We start from the raw sequence: 19,827 nt of genomic DNA, 5'->3' as shown, positions 1-19,827 counted from the left end.
ATTTAAAAAGAAATTACACCTGTGAAACCCTTAATTCTGACCTTAAAGAAAATCATTAATTTTACACATTTAAAGTGTGGCTTCTCTATTTAGACAGAAAGAAAAGTTAAAAAACAAACTTCAGATAGACTTTCACAAATACAAAAATTACTTTACAATCTCTGGAAATAAGTAATAATATTAGTAATTACTGTTTTGAGTTAGAAAAATAACCTGCAAGTCGGATTTTATATCAAGTAGGACAAAACTTACTCAAAAATCTTAAATTATATTCTGAGAAAATGTAGTATTTCTTTCCAATGTTATAATAATAAAAATGAGAAATACATTAGTGCCCACAAAGTATCATCTGGTCAACAAAGCTGTGAGTTCAATAAAACTCCTTTGTTGAAACAAGAGTTGAAGCATTTCTGGATGCAAAAGAGGCAAACACAAACATCACGTTCTCTTATTCTGACTTTATTTGTCCAGCATTAAAGTAGAAATACTAAGTAATACAGAGGATTACCTCAGGCCACCCAAGCTGAAATTGTGCAACATGATATGGCAACAGAAAGTAAACACAGCAGTAGGCAGTAAAGGGTCGAATCTAAAGCGAGTCCTAAAGTGAAAAGTGTTTACATCCAGGCACATTTTCAATCTGTGATTGGGAGAAAACTCATTTACATGCCGCGTCGCCCCACCAACAGACAGGAGACACGTTTCATCCAGGCCTGCCTTTCTCCTTATGGTCTATATTTCATATTTTTCCTGTTTAAAGAGGCAGTATTATGTATTTTCCTGATATATAGCGCCATTTTGCAGCACAATCAAGTAACTGCGTTACCTTCAAAATGCTGTATGACTTCACAGAAATTTGATTTTGTAATTTAGCGCCTTGAAATTGGGCTTCTGTCTCTTTAATTTTCTTTCTGAAACTTGGTTTTCAGGAAGTTATCACAATATGGCTCCTCTATAAACCCTTTTAACAACGTTTTTACCAGCGTTGCACTGAGAAGTGGCTCCACCAGACACGCAGTTCCATTAAGTGTTTGCTAATTGCTGCTGACTAGATTGAAGGAGTTGAGTGGGGGAGGAGATGCACTTTGAGGGCGGGGATATGTCCGCCCAGGTGATTTGAACAGCAGAATGGTTTCCATGGAGATTAGAGGATTTCTCTAACATGCATTAAAGAATCAAGGCAACAATCCAGGTATGTTTGTGATGAGGGAATGACATCATAACCTGATGGAAAGCTAAAAAAAGTTGATTTTACATAATACTGCCCCTTTTGCCAACCTTTCAACCGTTACGTGCTCAAACAGTGGTGATCTGGTCCACTACTCTGGTGCTGTCATTCATTTCAACACACTCCACTTCCTGTCTCTGGCCCTCTCTTCCTGGCCGATGGTCCCTGCTCTTGGAGGGAGGCAGGAAGGTGAGGAGGGTCGGCAGGAAGGCCAGAGTGTGCAGGGCCGAGCACACGGCCGTCAGAGTGAGGCAGCGAAAAAGTGTGCGGGTGAGGTTGGAGCGCACAGCGCAGATGGGCACCAGGGCAGCGCTGTAGCACACAAGTGTCTGTAGGGAAGGAATGCCGTGTCGCTCCAATGCCAGGTGAACCCAGCGAGTCCTGCTTTCACCGCGGCCCGAGGCGAAGCCGCAGAGGAGGGGGCCGCTGCAGTCCGCCGAGTGACCCAAAGCCGTGATCAGGCACAGCACCGACACGCAGTCCATCTCCACGCCCCACAAAGTCATGAAGCCCAGAACCCCAAACTGGACAGAGAGAAGGGTGAGTCCGAGCCACAGGGAGACCAGCGGCTCCACGACGACCAAAGAGGACAGACCCAACAGGAAGAGCACCGCCAGCAGTGAGTGTCTGAGGGGGGAGCTGACCGCCGTCGCGTACCGGTCCAAGTACACAAAGGAAGGGTTGAATATCAGGAAGCGAACCCGAGAGGTGAGAGACAAGCGGCGCAGAGTGTCCAGCAGCACCGACATCTCCTCGCGCTTGTTCTCTGTCGTCTTGGCGACCAAGAAGATGCGCGAGGCCGCCACGTCTGGCTCCTCCCCTTGTCCGCGCTCTGCGAAGATGATGTCGTCTGCAAAGTGAGCGAACTGCGGCTCGTGCAGGAAGGAGTGGCGCAGAGTGCGGGTGAAGTTCTCGCGAGGCTGGCTGGTGGACTGGTTGCGGTCGGACAGGTAGCTCAGGTACGCCTCCAGCCAGCTGATCCGCTGGAAGCCTTTGGCATACTCCAGCAGGTCCCGCTGCACCGAGGCGTTCCAGTAGGGGGCACTTTCATAGATGTAGAATCCAATCACTGGCGAGTAGGAGCTGAAGTACCGATGCTGCGCATGCGTGTACAACACTGTTGCTGTATCCGTGGCAACCAGTGCACTGGGATCAGAGCCCTGGGTCACCTGTTGGAAACAGAAATATATTTATTCAGTGACAATAAGAAGAATTTGCAATTAAAACTTCACTTTTTTGAGTTTGTCAAAGTATCTGGAAGTTTATAACCCAACGTTTTAACCCCTCATTCCTATTGCCCCTAATTTGGAGGTAATAGCATTTGTTCCAAGAGACTCTAGGGATCAATGGGCGGTGAATATGATATGACACAAAGAAAGCCAATTGATCTTGGTAATTTTTGTAAAGTAGGAAATTTAAAAAATGAGGTAGAGGAGTATTGAGCTTCAAAGTCACCAAAGGTTGCCCATATACCAATATAATCAACAACAATTACAGATCAACTGGCTGTAGATACCATGTCCAGATGACCTGGAGTCATCTGACTAACGGTCAATTGACTAAGGGTCAGGTACGCCTGTTGTTGATTGACGCTTGCAGCCTTTGGCAAAGGAAAGGCTACTTTGCCAAACCTTGTTTAGTCTGCTTTGCTCAAACTCTAGCTTGTTTGCCTAGAAAGTCCAGCTCGTTTTGGGAGGTATGAATGTGTGATCAAACTCTGATGCAGACAAACAATGTCCCCAGGGGTCTGTATCCTGTATCCTGCATGTTTTAGAACATGCAGGAAGCCAACCCTGGTATTGACCATCTCTTCAACCTAACAATGTTCTACAGAAGCCTAAAAATGAGCCATCATTTGATTTTGGTGTGTTGAACCAAGCATAGAACAAAGACATGCAGGATACCAGGGCCCTTGATCACTGATTTTGGACACCCCTGACTTAATTGTTCACAGTTGCCACAACATCAATGACCTTTCCAGCGCAAGACCAACATTTACTGGTGATAAAGAGAGGATTAGGACAAACAGAAAAACCTCAAACCATAGCACCACTCCTGAGGCTTGTAGCTGACAAAGCAACAGTTGAAAGAAGCCAACCAAATCTAAGTAATTATTATCAAAACCTAAGTTACTTTACAAGCCATTCTTAAAAATCTTGGTTTTCACCAAAAGGTGTTACGAAATGTGGAGGTGAGTTGCAAAGACCTTGTTCAGATCATAATGTGTTTGTGTCTCACCTGAAGAAAGCCCATCAATCCAAAGGAGATGTAAACCAGATACAGTAAAACTACGAAGGGTTTGACGTAAGTGTTGGTGATCCAGTCTCCATAGCAATGTCGAACACATCCCAGTAAAAGATGGCAGTCCTGAGGATGAGGATCTGTGGTTGTTGTTGGATGAGTGTGATGGGGCGAGTGTGTTTGTATGGAGTTAGCCATGTGTCCATGAACACCAGAACTGTTTGCCATGTGAGTTAGGTTAGGATTTGGCATATGAGGCGGGTTGGTTGATTGCGTCTCATCTTGGTAACGGGTGTACATCAAACACCGGTACCAAGCCGGTTTCGAGTCCAGCCGGTCTGGCTTTGGTACTCGCCGACAGAAGCAGCCATGTCTATACCTCGTCTCCAAGTAGCCTGTAAACACCAGGCAGGAGCTGTAAAAGGACAGCATGTAGATGTAGCTGATGGTGATGGCGAGGGCGGCGTTGCGGCAGAAGAGGCGGACGGCCTCCATGTTGGTGAGCGGCGAGGCAGCCAGACCCAACGTCATCAGGTGGATCATGGTGGAGCCGGAGAAACGCAGCATGACATCCTCAAAGACACTTGCCACTCGCTCTTTTACGTGCTGATCCTCCCGCGTTCGCCTCCATGACGACAACATCTCAAAGGAGCCGAAGAGACCGTGGCCTGTTGGAGACGGCAACGAGAATTAAAATCTACACCCAATTACACAAAAAACCCAGCAAAATGCCAAGTAAAGAACATTGGATATGCCAAAAAGACAGATTTTGTTCCCATGTTTTTGGCGACTATAAAAGATTTTCTCAACTGGAAAGTAAATAGCTGTTCACCAATAAGTGTTACCCTCAACTGTTCAAAAAGGTCAATTAAAGCAATATTAACAGCCACTTTAAACAGATGGCGTCAAAGCCAGCCAATTCCCATCAAATTGGCCCCTCTGGACATTTTGGTTTCACTCTAGTTTCATGTTATTTGAGACCAATCATGTCATCGCACCAGGAAGTTGAAAAACTGTCACACCTCGAGTCTGTTTGAAGCAGAGATGCATGAAATGACGAATGTAACACACCATGAAAAGCAGTTTTCCCACAACTTCCACAACCACTCTTGGTAAGTGAATCTGCAGTGAAATATATTAACACATTTAAACTCAAAATTCAAATTAAACCTGCTTTTTTCTCTCCATTCATAAATATGAATATTTGAAATTTAAATATTACAGTAATCCATTCATGCTCATTCTCACGTGCAAGCATTCACATAAATATTTATACTGTATATGTGGAACAGATGGTTTTCATTGGCTTTTTTTTTACACTTTGGTTGCCATGGCGTCCATGAGTCACCAGTGACACACGGACACCCTTCTTCCTGTGGCGAGTTCACCATGGCAAAACACTTAACACCTTAGCAGAGCCACATTGTACTGACACTTTAATGTGGTGGCAGGAGAGAAAAGTGTGCGAGAAAGATCTGCAGAGTGTGTGAGTGTCAAAATGACACAAGTGTTAAATCCATGTTTCCAGGAGAGACCCACAGCGCAAGGAGAAGATGAGGACAGCACTTAGCGCACAAGATGGTTTTTAGCAGAAAAAACACACAGCATTTTAACTCATGTATATTTGCAACAAAATATTAGTAGACAATAGTTACTAGATGAATGTCTGAGCAATAATACCATAATAACTGACTATATGACTTACACATACAAAAAATATTTATAAAAGAAATTATATGGTTGTTTAAAAGTGCTCCTTTTCTAACTCATGTAATTGTGTTGCAATGCTAACACTAGCTTGTACATAAACCGTTACAAGTAGCAATTATGTTTTACTCAGTGTTTTTATTTTTTCCTTTCTCTAAACAATTACTAAATCACAAACAGTCCTACAAGTCTGGAAGCACTATACTTTCGGGTTTTTTCTTCAGGGTAGAGGGTGATGAAAGCTAGCATTACCTCATATTAAACAAGGAGCAAGAAGTGGTGATTTTGTATACTTATTTTTATTCTTGTCTTTCTCTATATATTCCTCATAGCAGCTACTTAGTCATAAACAATCCCACAAGTTTGGAAGTAATGTTTTTTGTTTGTTTGTTTGTTTTCTATGGGTGGAGTTCAAAACTAACTTCTACTTTTAGCTGCTAGCTCTGAAAACGCTAGCATTAGCTCATATTTAACAAGGAGCAATAAGTGCACTGTATTATATTCTTGCCTTTTTCTGTTTTCCTCTTAGCAACTACTAAATTATAAACAATCCTACAAGTTTTGAATAATTCAAAACTGTAATTTCTCTAAATACTTGTACTTGCTAGCTGTGTTGTAGTGCTAGCATTAGCTTTGTCACAAGGAGCAACAATTAAAGATCCTGGAAAAGATGTGGGGTTTTTTGTCCTACTCTAAGCAATTAAACCATAAAATATCCCACAAGTCAAGATTTGCAATTTAAGCATAAACCATCCATTTTGCTAACTTATTCTAGCACCAGTGCTAACACTTGGCATGTACATCATGTGAACAGGTGATTGCGTCCTAGCTGTCTTATTTTTGGAGAAATGACAACAGAAAGGAGCAGGAGAGAAGAGATAATTATTTCCCGACTTACAATTGAACACACTGGACTGAACAGCACATTATTTTTAATAGGGAAACATCAGACAGAGAAATGTGATTGTGGGGAAAATGAGACAATAAACATGTTATTTTGCATTGATTCAGAGAAACAAGTTAATTAAGAACCTTAGTAACATGAAAATTAAATTGGACATTGTTGATTTATTGCAGATAAATTCAGGAAGTAGAGGATATGAAGCTATATCTAATTTATTTTTATTTCATTATTAATTTTTGTCATGTGGCCACACATCGGCTGGTGGCAGTAATGCTTACCTAATATTTTTGCCAACCGCTAATAAAAATCAAGAAGAAGAAGAAGCATCTGTCTTATTTTTCAGTTTTACTCTCCACGTTTGTTCCTAAGAAATAATAAATCAATGATTCACAGGCTGCTATTTTTCAATATCTTCCTTTAACACCCCTTGTTGCCATTTAGTTTGAACTTTTTGACCATTCTAACCTGAATACTTGTAAGGAGGAACAAATATAGATTCAATTTTAGCCGTATTTTTCTTATCATTGAATTTAAAACATGTTAGTATTGTGCTTTTTAAAATAATGTTGGTTTTCGCTGCTGCTGCTGCTTTGAGAAGTTACTATAAAGTCAATATATTCCAGACGCCATAAGGAGGCCAGCAGTTTTCTAATCACTTCTCATTTGCATCTTTTCCTCATCTCTCATCTCACTTCATCACTAAATTAGCTGCTAAAACGAACCTCGTCTCAGCTGCATTTATGTGGATTAATATTTTATGCAGGATTTCGGAGACACTTCATGTCTCTTTATGCACTTTTCCTGTTCACTGCAATTATTTAAAGCTTCACTGGAACCTAATCAGATTTTGTTTTGTATTCTGGTCAGCTGCCCTCTTTGTCACCTTGTAGAAACAATTAAACTTAATTTAAGATCTAATCAGAATCTCCTTGATTTACTACGTTTCTGCACACAAACAAGGAATTTAATTTCAGTTTAATTTTGCTCTCAATGTAGGCATTTTTAATGCGGGTAATAAAAACAGTTACGTTTTAAGGAGTTCAATATATTTTAGGCAAATAGTTTCAGCATTTTGAGATTTTTATTATGTATTGAAAGAGTAAATGTATTGAAGACTTAGCAACAGAGAAATGAAGCTTAATTAAATGGCAAAAAAATAAAAAATAAAATAGGAGCAAGTTGAGAATTTTACGGCGCCCCCTGGTGGACATGAACTTTCTTTTGCGGTCTCTGGTCATTTCATGCGGCGTAACTGAAAACTGAAAGTCTTTCTGCTGTAATTTGAGGTTTTTAAAGGTTTAGATCTCGTTGGTGAGATACCTGAAGTTTTATATATTTTTTAGGATAGAAATGCACCACAAACCAAGATAAACAGAAACTATTTGGACTATTTCTGAGTTATTATCGCGGGGTAATACGTCATCTGACAGTTTCTATTGTGTCTTTTTTGTGTTGGTTAACAAAGGGCCGTTTTCATCTCAACCTTACAGAAACAAACATAAAGTGAATAAATCAATATTCAATCATTTTTTTGCCAAGGAGTTAAGAATATATAAACATGTTTTCAGATTCTCTATAAATGTGCATATATTTGAAATTTTAAATTGACATTCATGACTGTATTGAAAATAGACCAGAAAATATTGCAGTAAGCATATTGCGAGGGAACATAAAATACATTTTATCCCCCTGTCCCCTAGGGGGCGCCGTAGATTTTAACAGAAAGACTAAAGAATAAAAATAAAAACCAGGGCACATTTATACAGAGGCAGTTATGAAAACAGCTGAGTGATTACAAACAAGCTGCAGCTGGAAAAGAAAGAAAGGTAATGTTCAAATGAGTAACTAAAAGTGCAAAATAATCTACATGTCAAAAACCATCAACTGTCAGAGAAAAGGAAAGATAAACCTTTAAACCATGTTCAATTTTTATGTTGTTTACTAAAACAACATAAATGCAGAGATAAACCTGCATTTAAAAAATAGGAGACCCTGTAATGAAGGTTAATGTAAATTAGTGCCTCAGAAAAAGGATCAGCAGTTACATCCTGTATTTTATCAGTGTGCACACAGAGCTTCATGTTCATCCACTCATGTTTAATTTTCCTTCATTTGAGGTTTGACTGACACTCTGTTCATTATATCTGTCAATACCCGATGTGAGTCAGCCGTGTTTGACGGTAAACAAGCTGCAGCTCAGCATGCAGACGACTGGATCTGTTAGCAAATATGGAGTTTACTCTGCAGGGAACCACCAAATTAACCAAAAATCTAATTTTAAACAATAAAAGGGGAAGTTGCAGTAAGTGAAGCACAGAAAAACCTTCCTAAACATTCATGCATGGTGCAGGAATATATTTATTAAATAAAACCTTTTGATTCTGCTCCAAATCCGCATTAAACAGCTGCAACACCAGAAGCCTGTTTTCTTACCTTTGCTTTAGTTCTGAATTTGCCTCAAGTAAGAAAATGTGTCATTTGTTTCGTCCTCCGCCCCCTCAGTGAGTTCCTGTCCTACAGCCTGTCAATCATTTTGACGATCTGCTTACTTTGAGACGGCGTTCAGCCACAGGACTCTGCAAAATAAGTCCCACGAGTTCCAGAAGAGGAGCACAGCTGCAGCATCAACGTGCTTTGTAAGAATACTCATTTAACACAAACACTGATGTATTTCAAAGGGGTTTTATATGATAAACTGATGCAAAAACTGTCCATACCTGTACATTTAAAGAAAAACTAATTTATTTGCATTTGTATTTACTCCAATGAGTCAATACTTCAAACCTCAACCCCAGTTTTAAGACTCCTGCAGCCTCCAACAGGTTTACATTCAGATTTGGGCTGATATCCAATATTACTATTATGGATAGTAAACGATATTTAACATTATATATATTTCGCTACCATTTTGACACCTTTTGGGAAAAAGGCCCACCAGAAATAAATCAAAATAAATAGCAGTTGTTCAAACAGGCCCAGTTTTATTAATCAGATGATAGCAATATCTTAAAAAATTACTAATATCGACCGATACCAAGGTTGACGCCAATAAAAAAGTGTTTGGTAAAAAGTACAGAGTAACTGATCACTCATTTAATATTAGAAATTACATCATCAGTTGGCCAAAATATAAAGTTAAGTGGAAATTCTGGTATTTTAAGGACCAAAATGAAAATAATTCATTTAAGTAACAAAAATAACAAAATCAGGCAAAAGAAAATTTTTGAAATTTCTGGATTTTCTACCCACTGAATGAAAAACAAACATGTTTTAACCAAAAACTCATCAGACACAGACACACCTGCAGTTTTTGTTAAAGTTTAATAAATTTTTAATTGTAAGAAACTGGTTTGAAAAAATTACCTTTGCCTGATTTTATTATTTTTGGTTGAATTATTGTTATTTTTGTCCTTAAAATACCAACATTTCCAGTTCTCTCTTATATTTTGGTGCGTCTGATGATGTAACTTTTAATTATTAACTGATAATTTGATCAGTTATTCAGTATTTGAGTAGACATTTTGTCAAATACTGTTTTTACTCTTTCTTGACCACTTTCTCAGGCAGCTACCTTTTACTGTTGAGTAAAATATGTTAAAGTAGTGCTATTATTACTTGAGTACAATGTTTGGGAACATTTTGGGAACTCTACCCCTCTGATCTTCGTTGTATCAACCAATAAACTTACCTAGCATGACGAAAGGGATTCCCAGGTAGGTGGAGTTGTATGTAGCTCCGGTCAGGTTCAGGATCCCAGCAGCAGTGAGTCCTGACAGAGCCACAGACAGCAGAGCCAGCATCCCCAGCCAGGGTTTGGACCTCACACAGTCCCTCATGGAGCAGCAGAGGATGGCCAGCACCCCGCACACTCCCAAACTCGCCAGCAGGGGGCGACGTGCCAGCTCGGAGGAGAACTGGAAGTCAGTCCGCAGCGAGGAAGACGTGGCGGAATAAAGCCCCAGCTTTGGACGCGACGCTCCGAAGAGCTTCAGCTCGGCACAGAAGGCTTTCTCCCACCGACCCGCCACCCGATCCATCAGCCCGCTTCGGGATTGGAGGTAGTAGGTGAGCTGCACCGCCTTTGCGGATCGGACGCCCTCCCCTTTGGCTCCCGTCCCTTGAGGCCGCACCGCCCCGCCGGGTCCCCAGCCCTGCACGCCGCCCAGCTGGTGCCCGATGTACGCTTGCCTCCCGTCCGCCAGCTGTGTGATGGGGTAGTGCAGAACCGGGACGCTTCGGTTGGAAGTGCGGGCTGACTGGATCTCCTCCATGGCCCGGATTATGTCGTCCACGATGCAGACGTTCTTGTCGTCGGGGAGACAGAGGTAGGAGAAGGAGTAGTTGAAGCCGCTGGAGCCCGCCGTCGCAGCCGGGACCGTCACCTGCATCTGGTAGATCCGCCTGTGGAGCTGGGACAGAAGCAGAGTTTCTGTTTCCTTCCCACATTAAGGAAAAGTTTCAGCTGCTACCTATTTTATCGGAAACTTTGCGTTTCGAAGATGTATGGCGGAGCGTGCTGACACCTCACTGCACCAAGCTTATTATAGTTAGCAAGTTAGCTAAAGCTAACGAACGAAATCTGAAATTAAAAAAGTACATAAAAATTGTAATTGACGGGGAAAAGCTATAACTAACTGGAACGGTATTGCGTGTTTATAAAACTAAAAATAAATAAATAAATTACGGATGTAATATAATTTTTCCACCTCATAAGAAGTTTACGTCAGCAGTTGGGAAATTACGTCATTCCATACGGCTCCTGGCCACGTTTACGCTAGTCCGCAAAATGGTGTCGGCAACGGTTGGTTTTTTTCAACAACTGAATAAATGTTTTAAGAACCGTGTCTTCTGTTGTGTATTAAGTACCAAATCATTGTATAGAATAGATAATCAGAATACAATACTTTTTGTTTTCTGTAACTAAAATGAACCAAAAGGTATCGCTTTATTTGAAGGGGTGCGGATAAGACTGAAATGACATTGTCATAAACATGATTTCAAATCTGTCACAAACATGAAGGAGTTTTCAGAAATGTTTATTACTGCAAAGTGTAATTTGCTAAATTCTGACATTTTCAATGCAAAGTTAACACTTTTAGTGGACTTTTAATGCAAGTTTTAACAGAACTTTGCATTAAAAGTGTCATTATTTATCAAATAATGTTTGACAACAGTCATAAACATTCATGACAGTGTCATGTTAGGCTTATGCACACCCCTCCAAATAAAGTGTTACCTACCAGGGTATGAAAAACTCAAACTACTACTGTAACTAATAACAATTAAACTATATTTATTCAATAATAACTAATGAAAACTAGCAAACACTCTAAAAACTAAGTCAATTGGACAAACAAAACTAAACTATAGTGAAAACCCCCAAACTATTATAATTATTATTATCTGGCGAGATAACAGTGCCAGCATCCACAGTGCCGGTTGCTAGGCAACAGCCTTGATGCCAGTCATTGGCACAGTGAGCTGACTACCACCTCAGAGTGCTGCATCAACCTTTAAGAGGACTTCTGTATGAAGACTTTAGTTTCTATTGTGTGTGTTTTTTTCTTTTCTTGGCCTGAAATGAGGAGAGGATTCTGTAAAGTTCTGGAGCAAAACTTCACTGAAGATCGATGGCGTTTAATCCACAAAGCAGCAAGCTCAGTGCATTTTGCCCTAGATGTGAACAGGATTCAGGCTCTTGAAGGATGCTGCCTTAAATAACTCCAAGACACTGCAGGTATTTCATCAAAGACTGTAAGCAGGCAGCAAGTTCAGCTTTCAGATCTGTGATTTGTGTGAAAATATAATAAGATTTAAAATTTGTCATTAGCTAAGATATAGAAAAGTAGTTAAACTTTTCAATTGCAAATGCCTATTAATGAGGCAACAATTAATAGCAGCAAAATCTCACACTAAAAAATTTGGAAAATCTATTTCAGTGCATTTATTCAGAAAGGGAAATGTGTTTTTTTTTTGGTTTTTTTTTTTTTTACAAAATTTTACCATGCCACAGCAAAATATTAGGGTCATACTAAGAAAAACTATTAAAAACATAAAATTACAAGAATAAAGTCAAATTAGGAAAAAAAAAGTCAGAATTTTATGAAAATAAAGTTGTATTAAGAATATAAAGTCAGTGTTACGGTAGTCGTGAGAATTAAGTTGTAATATCCAGGTAGAAATGTTTTATTGTTGTATATTTCAACTTTATTCTTATATGTCTCTATGACTTTATTTTGTAATGTTATGATTTCATTTTTGAACGACTTTATTCTTGTAAATTTCACTGGAGGTCTAATTATCCAAGATGCAGTTCAACAGAGAAATTATTCACCATAGACATAAACCTTCTTCCATGTCCAGTTCCCTTTTAAACTCACAGAAAACCTTTTGCGCATATTGGGGAAGTGCATTATTAAACAGCTAGCTAAATGCATGGTAGCATAGTAAACCATTAGCTTCCTCCGTAAGGTTTTACTGACTCAAAATTAACAGGAATATTTTCTGGTTTTGTTAGTGTCAGAGGAAGCAGTAACTTGTCTGAATGAGTCACAGCCGGTTATGTTCCCTCCACCAGTCTCTGTTGATCCTGGGCACTGCATGCAACAAGTTCAGCTCCCTTCTCTAAGGAACATTAAAAGGCTTGCAGGGAGACGTTATAACACACACACACACACACACACACGGTGGCCGACTGCAGGCACAGAGGAGAACAATTACAGAATCTCAGGCCTTGCAGACATCATCAGATTATGTAACAGTGGATTTATCTCTTTATGCACCACTCTGTTTGCTTCTCGCAGCCTGTGAGATGGAAATGATGTACAGCCCTGAAACAGAGCATTTCCACTGTACTGCGGGAATCCCCTGCGGACCAACAGTGTTCCTGCAACATGTACATAAAACGGGTCACATTGATGTTTTTCATGGGGGAAAAGAACATCAGCAAGATGCAGCCCTTCACAAAAGACCTCACTTTCTTTGAGATTATTAGTCAGCAAATCATTTCTTCCATCATAACTACAGTCAATATTGCACAAGCAAACACTCTTTCATTACAAACTGCTGGTTTAATGAATGCTAATGAGGAAGGAGTGAATAAATCTGAAGGTTGAGGCTCTTTTGGGGAATCTCATGATTGGTGGCAAGGAAGATGATGAGAATTTAATCTGTAATCACTTGTTGCCCAAATATAAGTTGACATAGATTCATCTCTTTTAGTCACTTTTCAAATTGGGAAACACAGGCTATTGCCAACAATAAAAAAACTTATGAAGATAACTTAGGAAAACTGGAACTTGATTTCACCAAATGTAATGCAAATCCAACCTGGTTGTTTGGCTGTAATGCCATGAAAAAAATAAAGATTTGTTTCATAAACTTTACCATTTTCTAAACACTTCTGACACCAAAACTGTGAGTCAGATCAAATTAATGTTCCCCATTTCAGCAGCAAACATTCAAGGTTAATTATGTAGAAATCTACCACAGTCCCTCTGTTAGGTCAACAGGCTAGGGACATTAAAGTTCATAAACTTCTTAAAATGCCATCACAGTCTGATAAAAATCAAAACCAGAACACTGAAAATTGGTAATAATTGGGTCTTTTAGTATGGTGTTAATCTAAAAACAAACAGAAGATATTCCTCAGAGGCTAACTGCGCATGGGGAAAACATAGGACTGGCGATATGGACGAAAAACATATCACGATTTAACCATTTCATATCTGTCTATCAATAATTATTTATTTATTTCATTTTAAAAATATGGAACACTCGCAAAAGCTGGTGGTTTGAGCGTTCCCATTTTATCCACAGATTTTACTCCACATTGTTCATTTTTTATATGTATAATTTTTAAGCAGTTACGAGACACAATGGTGGAACTTTGAACTGCTGCTGCTGCCCAAGTTACTCAGTAAGTTGTTGCTAGGTAACCAAAGAATGAGTGAGTTAGTTGATGCCACCAACCTAGCTTAGCTGGCTATGAGAGGTTGGGCAGCTAAAGTCTTTCCTCCGCCTACATCTCCCACAATGCCAGAAGTACCATCTATTGATATTATGTGTCTATCGGGATATTGATTTATCACCAGCTCTTACTATTTATTTATCTATCTACACATTTTCTGTCCATCCAACTTTACATCCATCCTCCTCCTTCCTGTCTGTTTTTCCAAGGTCAATATTTCAACCCACATCACTGTAGAAAACAATAATAGTAAATTATTGTTATCAAGCCATATCAGCGAAACTAATCTCCAGCAGTCACTGGGCAAGAGGCAGGGAAAACAGAGACAGTCCATCATAAAGATGTACAGGACAAATTTAGACTACAGAAACTAATTAGTACCAGTTGTGTTTTGGAAAAGCAAACACAGAACATGTAAACTACATGCAGAAAGACACTGGATGGCACCTTCATGTTGCAAAGGCAAGAAATTGCGGAGAAATTCGACTCTGGGGAACATAACTGTCACAGTAAGCATTAAATCAATTAATCACATTTGCAAGATTTATTGTCTCCTCTTTTCTACCTCTCTTTCTACCAAAAACTGAATGACAAAAGTCTTCAGTCTGGTGTTTTGGTCTCAACTAGCCCATTTTTTGAAGGACAATTTTGTTTACAGACTTCTTAATTCATTTTATTTATTTCTGTTGCTTTGTTTATTTATTTTGGATATTTAAACTGTCTTCCAGTTTCAGTATTAAATGTTGATTATAATTTAAAGTTTAAATTATAATTTCAATAATGCAAGAACAGATTTGAGAATCTGTTCTTGCATTATTATTCTTGCATTATTATTATTATTATTATATTATTACCATAATATTACTTGAAAATGATCTCAAAACATTATCGTTTATCGCAATGATTTCATGGGACAATTTATCTTCCAGCAAAATTTATCGTCAAAATTTGACCCCTAAATAATGAAATTTACCTCTAATTACAAATGTACTTAACTTAGTTAATTTCTTGATTACATTTTTCTTTGCTGGGCGTTTAAGTTCAAGTTCAAGTTTAGTTTTCTTAACATTGGGACCAAAGTGTGTGCTCACCTGTAGAATGGTCTCCAGGTGAACCGGGTCCAGCACGCTGCCCCTTCGGGCGGTGATGATCACGCGCCCGTAGCGTCCAGGTGTCTGCAGGTCGGAGTAGAGCGCGTGCTTGGATCGGTTCACGGGGAACAGGCTCTCCACCAGGTTGCCCTCGATCTTGGCCAGGCTGTGCTTGGGCGCCAGCAGGCTCTCCACGTCCCCCTCCACGCGGTAGCGGCTGAAGCTGGCCCCCAGCAGGATGGCCAGCAGCACGGGCGCCGAGGCGAAGAACACCGCGTGACCGGCCACGAACCGGCCCAGTGCGTGGAATGACGTCCTCAGCCCCGCGTGCAACACCTGGCGCAGCATCCTACCGGCGCGCGGCCGCTGCTCGAGCCTCTCCCACCGACCGGAAAGCCCCGGAGCGCCGCCGAGCATCAGGGGCCGCCGGACGCATCGGTGGGGAAGAGGAGAAGGCGCCTGGCGTGGGGAGATCTTCCCCCGGAGCAGGAGGTCAGCAGCCGGGGGAGAATCCCAACCTGCTGCGGTCCCCGCGGCGCCGCTGCTCGCTCTTTTCGCGGAGTTTTCTCATCCGCTGCGGTTACGAAGCAAAACTGATGCCTTCTGCAGGCTGCGTGCGCAACAGAAAAATCTCAGCAACTCCTCATGATCCGAGAAAACTCACCAAACAATCACTTTGCACGCAGTTGCGGGGACCAGCCTTGCAGATAAGACGCTCCAGCTCCGCCCTGCAACATCAAGTCACCACGCAGCCTGAAGGGTGGTCCAGCTGGGTGAATGTGCGGGTCGGTGAGTGATGCGGTGCACGCAATGGAAAGGACGCCGGCTGCATGCAACCCAGATCAGCCCGATCTGGTTTCCCTCTGCAGCGTGCCTTCCTCCTTGTGTCTTTTATTTCCCCTTCATCGTGGCATCTCCAGCCCACCCACCCAGCCAGACACCGCTAATTAACGCCCTTTAAACCAGAAATCCGATCTTGATCGGGCTCCTTTGCTGCTCCGCCTCCTGCTTTTCACTCACTCTCTCTCTGATGCGGAGACACCAATAAAACTGTTGTGTGTCGGATCTCTTAGCAGATCAGGAGAAATCTAACAAGTCAGTTCAAACATGGTTTTGGAAAAACACTAATTTATTCACCATCCTATTCTCACCTGGCACAACTTTCTATATTGTGTTGCCTGTTGCTACGGAAACCATACAAATTACAGTCTTTTGTCTGTACAACATGTCGTTTCTATGGAAACGGTGATGCCACCCATCCCCCCTCCTAAACTAAAGTCAAAACACACACACACACACACCTGCTGACTCCCAATCTGCTTATAGCGTGGAGGTGTTTAATAAAAAGAGAAGAAGAAGAGATGTGGAGTTCACACTCATCTCTGATCGTTCACCTGTGGAGCTCATTGGACACTGATGTGTCATTATACACACAATCCTGGTGAAGAAAGTCGATTTGTAGGGGAAAAAATACCCAAAGTCCAGGCTTTCCTCTCCTATCAAGGCCCAAATGAATCAAAAATAATTTATTAATTGTCTAATCTTATTTTAAAAAGTCTTGAGTTTATAAAACTCAATTTATTTTCAATTTGCCAAAGAGGGCAATTCGAAGTTAGAGCGGCCCCTGTGGTGGCTACGTGACATTGCGTTTATATCGACATGCTCCTAGCTCAGATTGTAACAATATGATTACTTTATTCTTGCACTAGTACTATGTTTTGTTTTGGTTTTTTTTGTTGAATTGTATGTTTCTACCATGTGAAACACTTTGAACTACCTTGTTGCTGAAATGACAAAACTTTTACACAAGAACATCACTTCAGAAATATCCATCTTCTTTAATAATGAGCCACAGCTAAAAACAGACAGGACCAACATGAAGCGACAATAATTATCTCCAAAAACTTAAGTAAAAACATAAGAGTACAATACGAACATGTCCTAATCTGTTATTCAATTAAGTCTCAATTAGCCCCTTAATCCCCGTAACCAGTCCATGGAGGACGGAGCGGTGAAGGAATGACTGATTTACGCCTCCCGGGGGAGGAAGGAAGAGCAGGATCTGAAAATGAAAGGCAGTGGAGATATAAGTGGCTCGGGGGCAATCTGTGATAACAAAGGTTCTAATTAGTGTCACTAAATGATTCATAGAAATCAGAGCGAGAGCAAGGCGAAGGAAAGAGACTTCAGAAATAACACTTTTACCTCCACCTAGGAGGGAATCCTCTTGGGTTGGACACATAAACGGACAGATGGATAGAAAAAAAACTGTCACTTTTTGGCATCCATGAACATTTTGACCTCTTTTCTGTCCATTACCAAAGAGCGCTACATGGATAAAAGCAAAGATCACGAGGTTTGTCTTCAACTTCCCCAAACCCTCGTCCTCTTCCTCCCATCCCCCCATCCATCTGTTTTGGTACAGGTCATCCATTAATAAAGAGGCCGTCCTTTCATTTTCTATTTCCCTCCTTCTGTATTATTTATCCACCCATCCATCACCAGCCATGGTGGGCAGCCGTGGCTCGGATGTCGTCGTTCCACCTTCCTCTTGTAAATGAGAACAATTTTACTGAGAAATGAAAACCTCGACTCAGCCATAAAAGTGAAATATGACCCACGTTACTTTATGACGGATTATGTTTAAGAGTTTCAAACTGCCAAAGTAACAGGTTTTTTTATGCTTATTCGTCGAATCTGGGAACGGCTGCTGACTCAATTCACATTGAGATTAAGATGGACGCTCTAAATGTCAGATTATTTTTTTAGAAAACAGAATAAAAATGCAACTTGATAAACATCCACTAGATCAGGGTGTCAAACTCATTTTTGTTTTGGGCCAAATTAAGATCATAAAAGCTCTTAAAGGGCCAGAATGTATTGATAAAACCTGATCACAAACTGTTAAAATATCAATGAATCCTTAAAATTAAATAATGTTATTGAACATCTTTTCAGTCCCTTAAGGATTTTGTGATACTTTTTGTGATTTTTTTGCAATAAAAATCAAAGTGTTTGTGGTACTAATTTAGAAATATGTGCGCTTATTTATGACGGTAAAGGCAACTTTTTATTACTTACTGTATAGATTATGAACTATAATCCGACATCAATTAAGGCTGACGGAGATGTTTTGGACAATTTTTTGAGAAAAATCTGCAATAAACTCCCAATTATAAGCGCAGAACGTATTTTTATAAGTGAAATAATCTGCCAGTGGAAGTTGTAGTTTTATATCAATTTTATCAATCATTTCATATTTAGACGTTACATCAAAATGTAAAGTCAAGAAGATTTTTTGGTATTCTTAGAACTTAAATGACAATAATTCAAGTAAGAAACAAAAAATAAAATCAGGCAAAAATAAAATGTTTCCAGATCAAATTCTTTCAATAAAATAAGAAACTTTGAACAAAAACTGCAAACTGTTTGTTTTTCATTCAGCGGATAGAAAACCCAGAAATTTTACTCAAGGAAGAATAGAAATACTTTGTAATAAAGTTACTCAAGTAAAAGTAAAAAGTACAGTGCAGTAAAAATCCTTCTTAAAGGACATTAAAAAAAAAAGTCATGAGTTAGTTTAGTCTTGTCTTGCGCTCACTCAGATATTTGTACTAGAAACTATGAAAAATAGGCTACTTGGTAAGATTTTGTGTTTTTGTAGTGGATTAAAAGCAGAATAGCAATACAATGATCAATGCATTGTTTGTGATTTTAAGATTAGAGTTCCTAATCTTCCAATAAATTGAAAAACATGGAGGCAGAAAAATGTTGTGATATGTTTTCCATTGTTTTAAATTTCAGGGATCTCCTCCGATCATTTCCAGTTAGAGAATCTTCTTGGAGGTCAGCAGTGTTCGTCTCTACATCCCAAATGTCATTTATGCATTAGCCAGAAAGGCCAGGCGGGCTGCAGCGAGTGGGAGTGATGGTGAAGGGAAGCGAAATACTGTAAAGTCATCTTCTAAGCCTCTCAGAGACTGAAAGATTTGATTACCGTAACGGGCCAGAAACAGAGAGACGGATGCAGACGGATGCAGATTTGAAAAGAGCATCTCCCCGCCCGGCTCTCCCGGAGAAGGAAGTGGAAGGAGATAAAACCCGCGGCGGCCGATGAGAAATGCAGGGAGAGGCCCGATGACATCAGCAGCGCCGGAGGGAAACCTTCACAGCAGAGAGGTCAGCGAGCCATGTCCGAGGAAAGCCTCTGAAAGCTCGATTAAAACGCCTCAGGGAGCGTAAATATTTTAAACTAAAACAATAATCATTTTAAATATGGATGAACATAGAAATCAACTGCTCTGCTTTTAAAACACAATTAATTCCCAAACTTGGGTGTTATTTAGAGCCCGTCTTCCACCCTCAGCGCTGCGGGGTTTTAATGAGGAAATGACTCAAATGGCAACGCAGCTCTTTACTGAAGCCGTCAGTTTTACAGCAGCCACTAAAGTGGATTTACCGCAATCTGGTGACGTGCAAAGTACAAAGTAACGACTCGGGTCCCGTTTAATAATTCTGCAGGCAGAATCGAGCTTAATAAAAGCCAGAGTATATGTTTCATTGTGATATTCAGAAAGTCTCTGAGAATAGACAGAAAAGATGCGATCAAATCTACAGAGTTGTTTTCTTAACTCCAGTCTGGCCAATTCTTTTATATTTTGTTCCTCTTACGATCTCTCTTTAAATG

The 19,827-nt window shown here is 40.2% G+C and overlaps 1 protein-coding gene across 1 annotated transcript; it reads right to left on the bottom strand.

The window, feature by feature from the left end:
• Positions 1 to 443: 443 nt before the first annotated feature.
• On the bottom strand, positions 444 to 16,240 carry ptchd1 (patched domain containing 1). Its single transcript, XM_014975327.2, has 4 exons — positions 15,141 to 16,240; positions 9,769 to 10,489; positions 3,467 to 4,137; positions 444 to 2,397 (listed from the first exon to the last, which is right to left on the bottom strand). The coding sequence occupies exons 1-4, from the start codon at positions 15,555 to 15,557 to the stop codon at positions 1,297 to 1,299; spliced, it is 2,910 nt and encodes a 969-aa protein (XP_014830813.2). The 5' UTR covers positions 15,558 to 16,240; the 3' UTR covers positions 444 to 1,296.
• Between the last annotated feature and the right edge of the window lie 3,587 nt (positions 16,241 to 19,827).

The sequence above is a fragment of the Poecilia mexicana genome, unplaced genomic scaffold (genome assembly GCF_051168715.1).
Source record: "Poecilia mexicana isolate PSO_F unplaced genomic scaffold, ASM5116871v1 scaffold_20, whole genome shotgun sequence".
Taxonomy (NCBI): Eukaryota; Metazoa; Chordata; class Actinopteri; order Cyprinodontiformes; family Poeciliidae; genus Poecilia; species Poecilia mexicana.
The sequence above is the reverse complement of the archived record's forward strand: the minus strand, read 5'-3'. Positions and strand labels throughout refer to the sequence as shown.

Bases quoted from the DNA above. Each gene is read 5' to 3' on its own strand.
- ptchd1 (XM_014975327.2), bottom strand. From the start codon at position 15,557: ATGCTCGGCGGCGCTCCGGGGCTTTCCGGTCGGTGGGAGAGGCTCGAG. The intron at 10,490-15,140 runs GTGAGCACACAC...CTTCTGTCCCAG, and splicing joins ACCTGGAGACCATTCTACAG to CTCCACAGGCGGATCTACCA. The intron at 4,138-9,768 runs GTAAGTTTATTG...CGTCTCCAACAG, and splicing joins AATCCCTTTCGTCATGCTAG to GCCACGGTCTCTTCGGCTCC.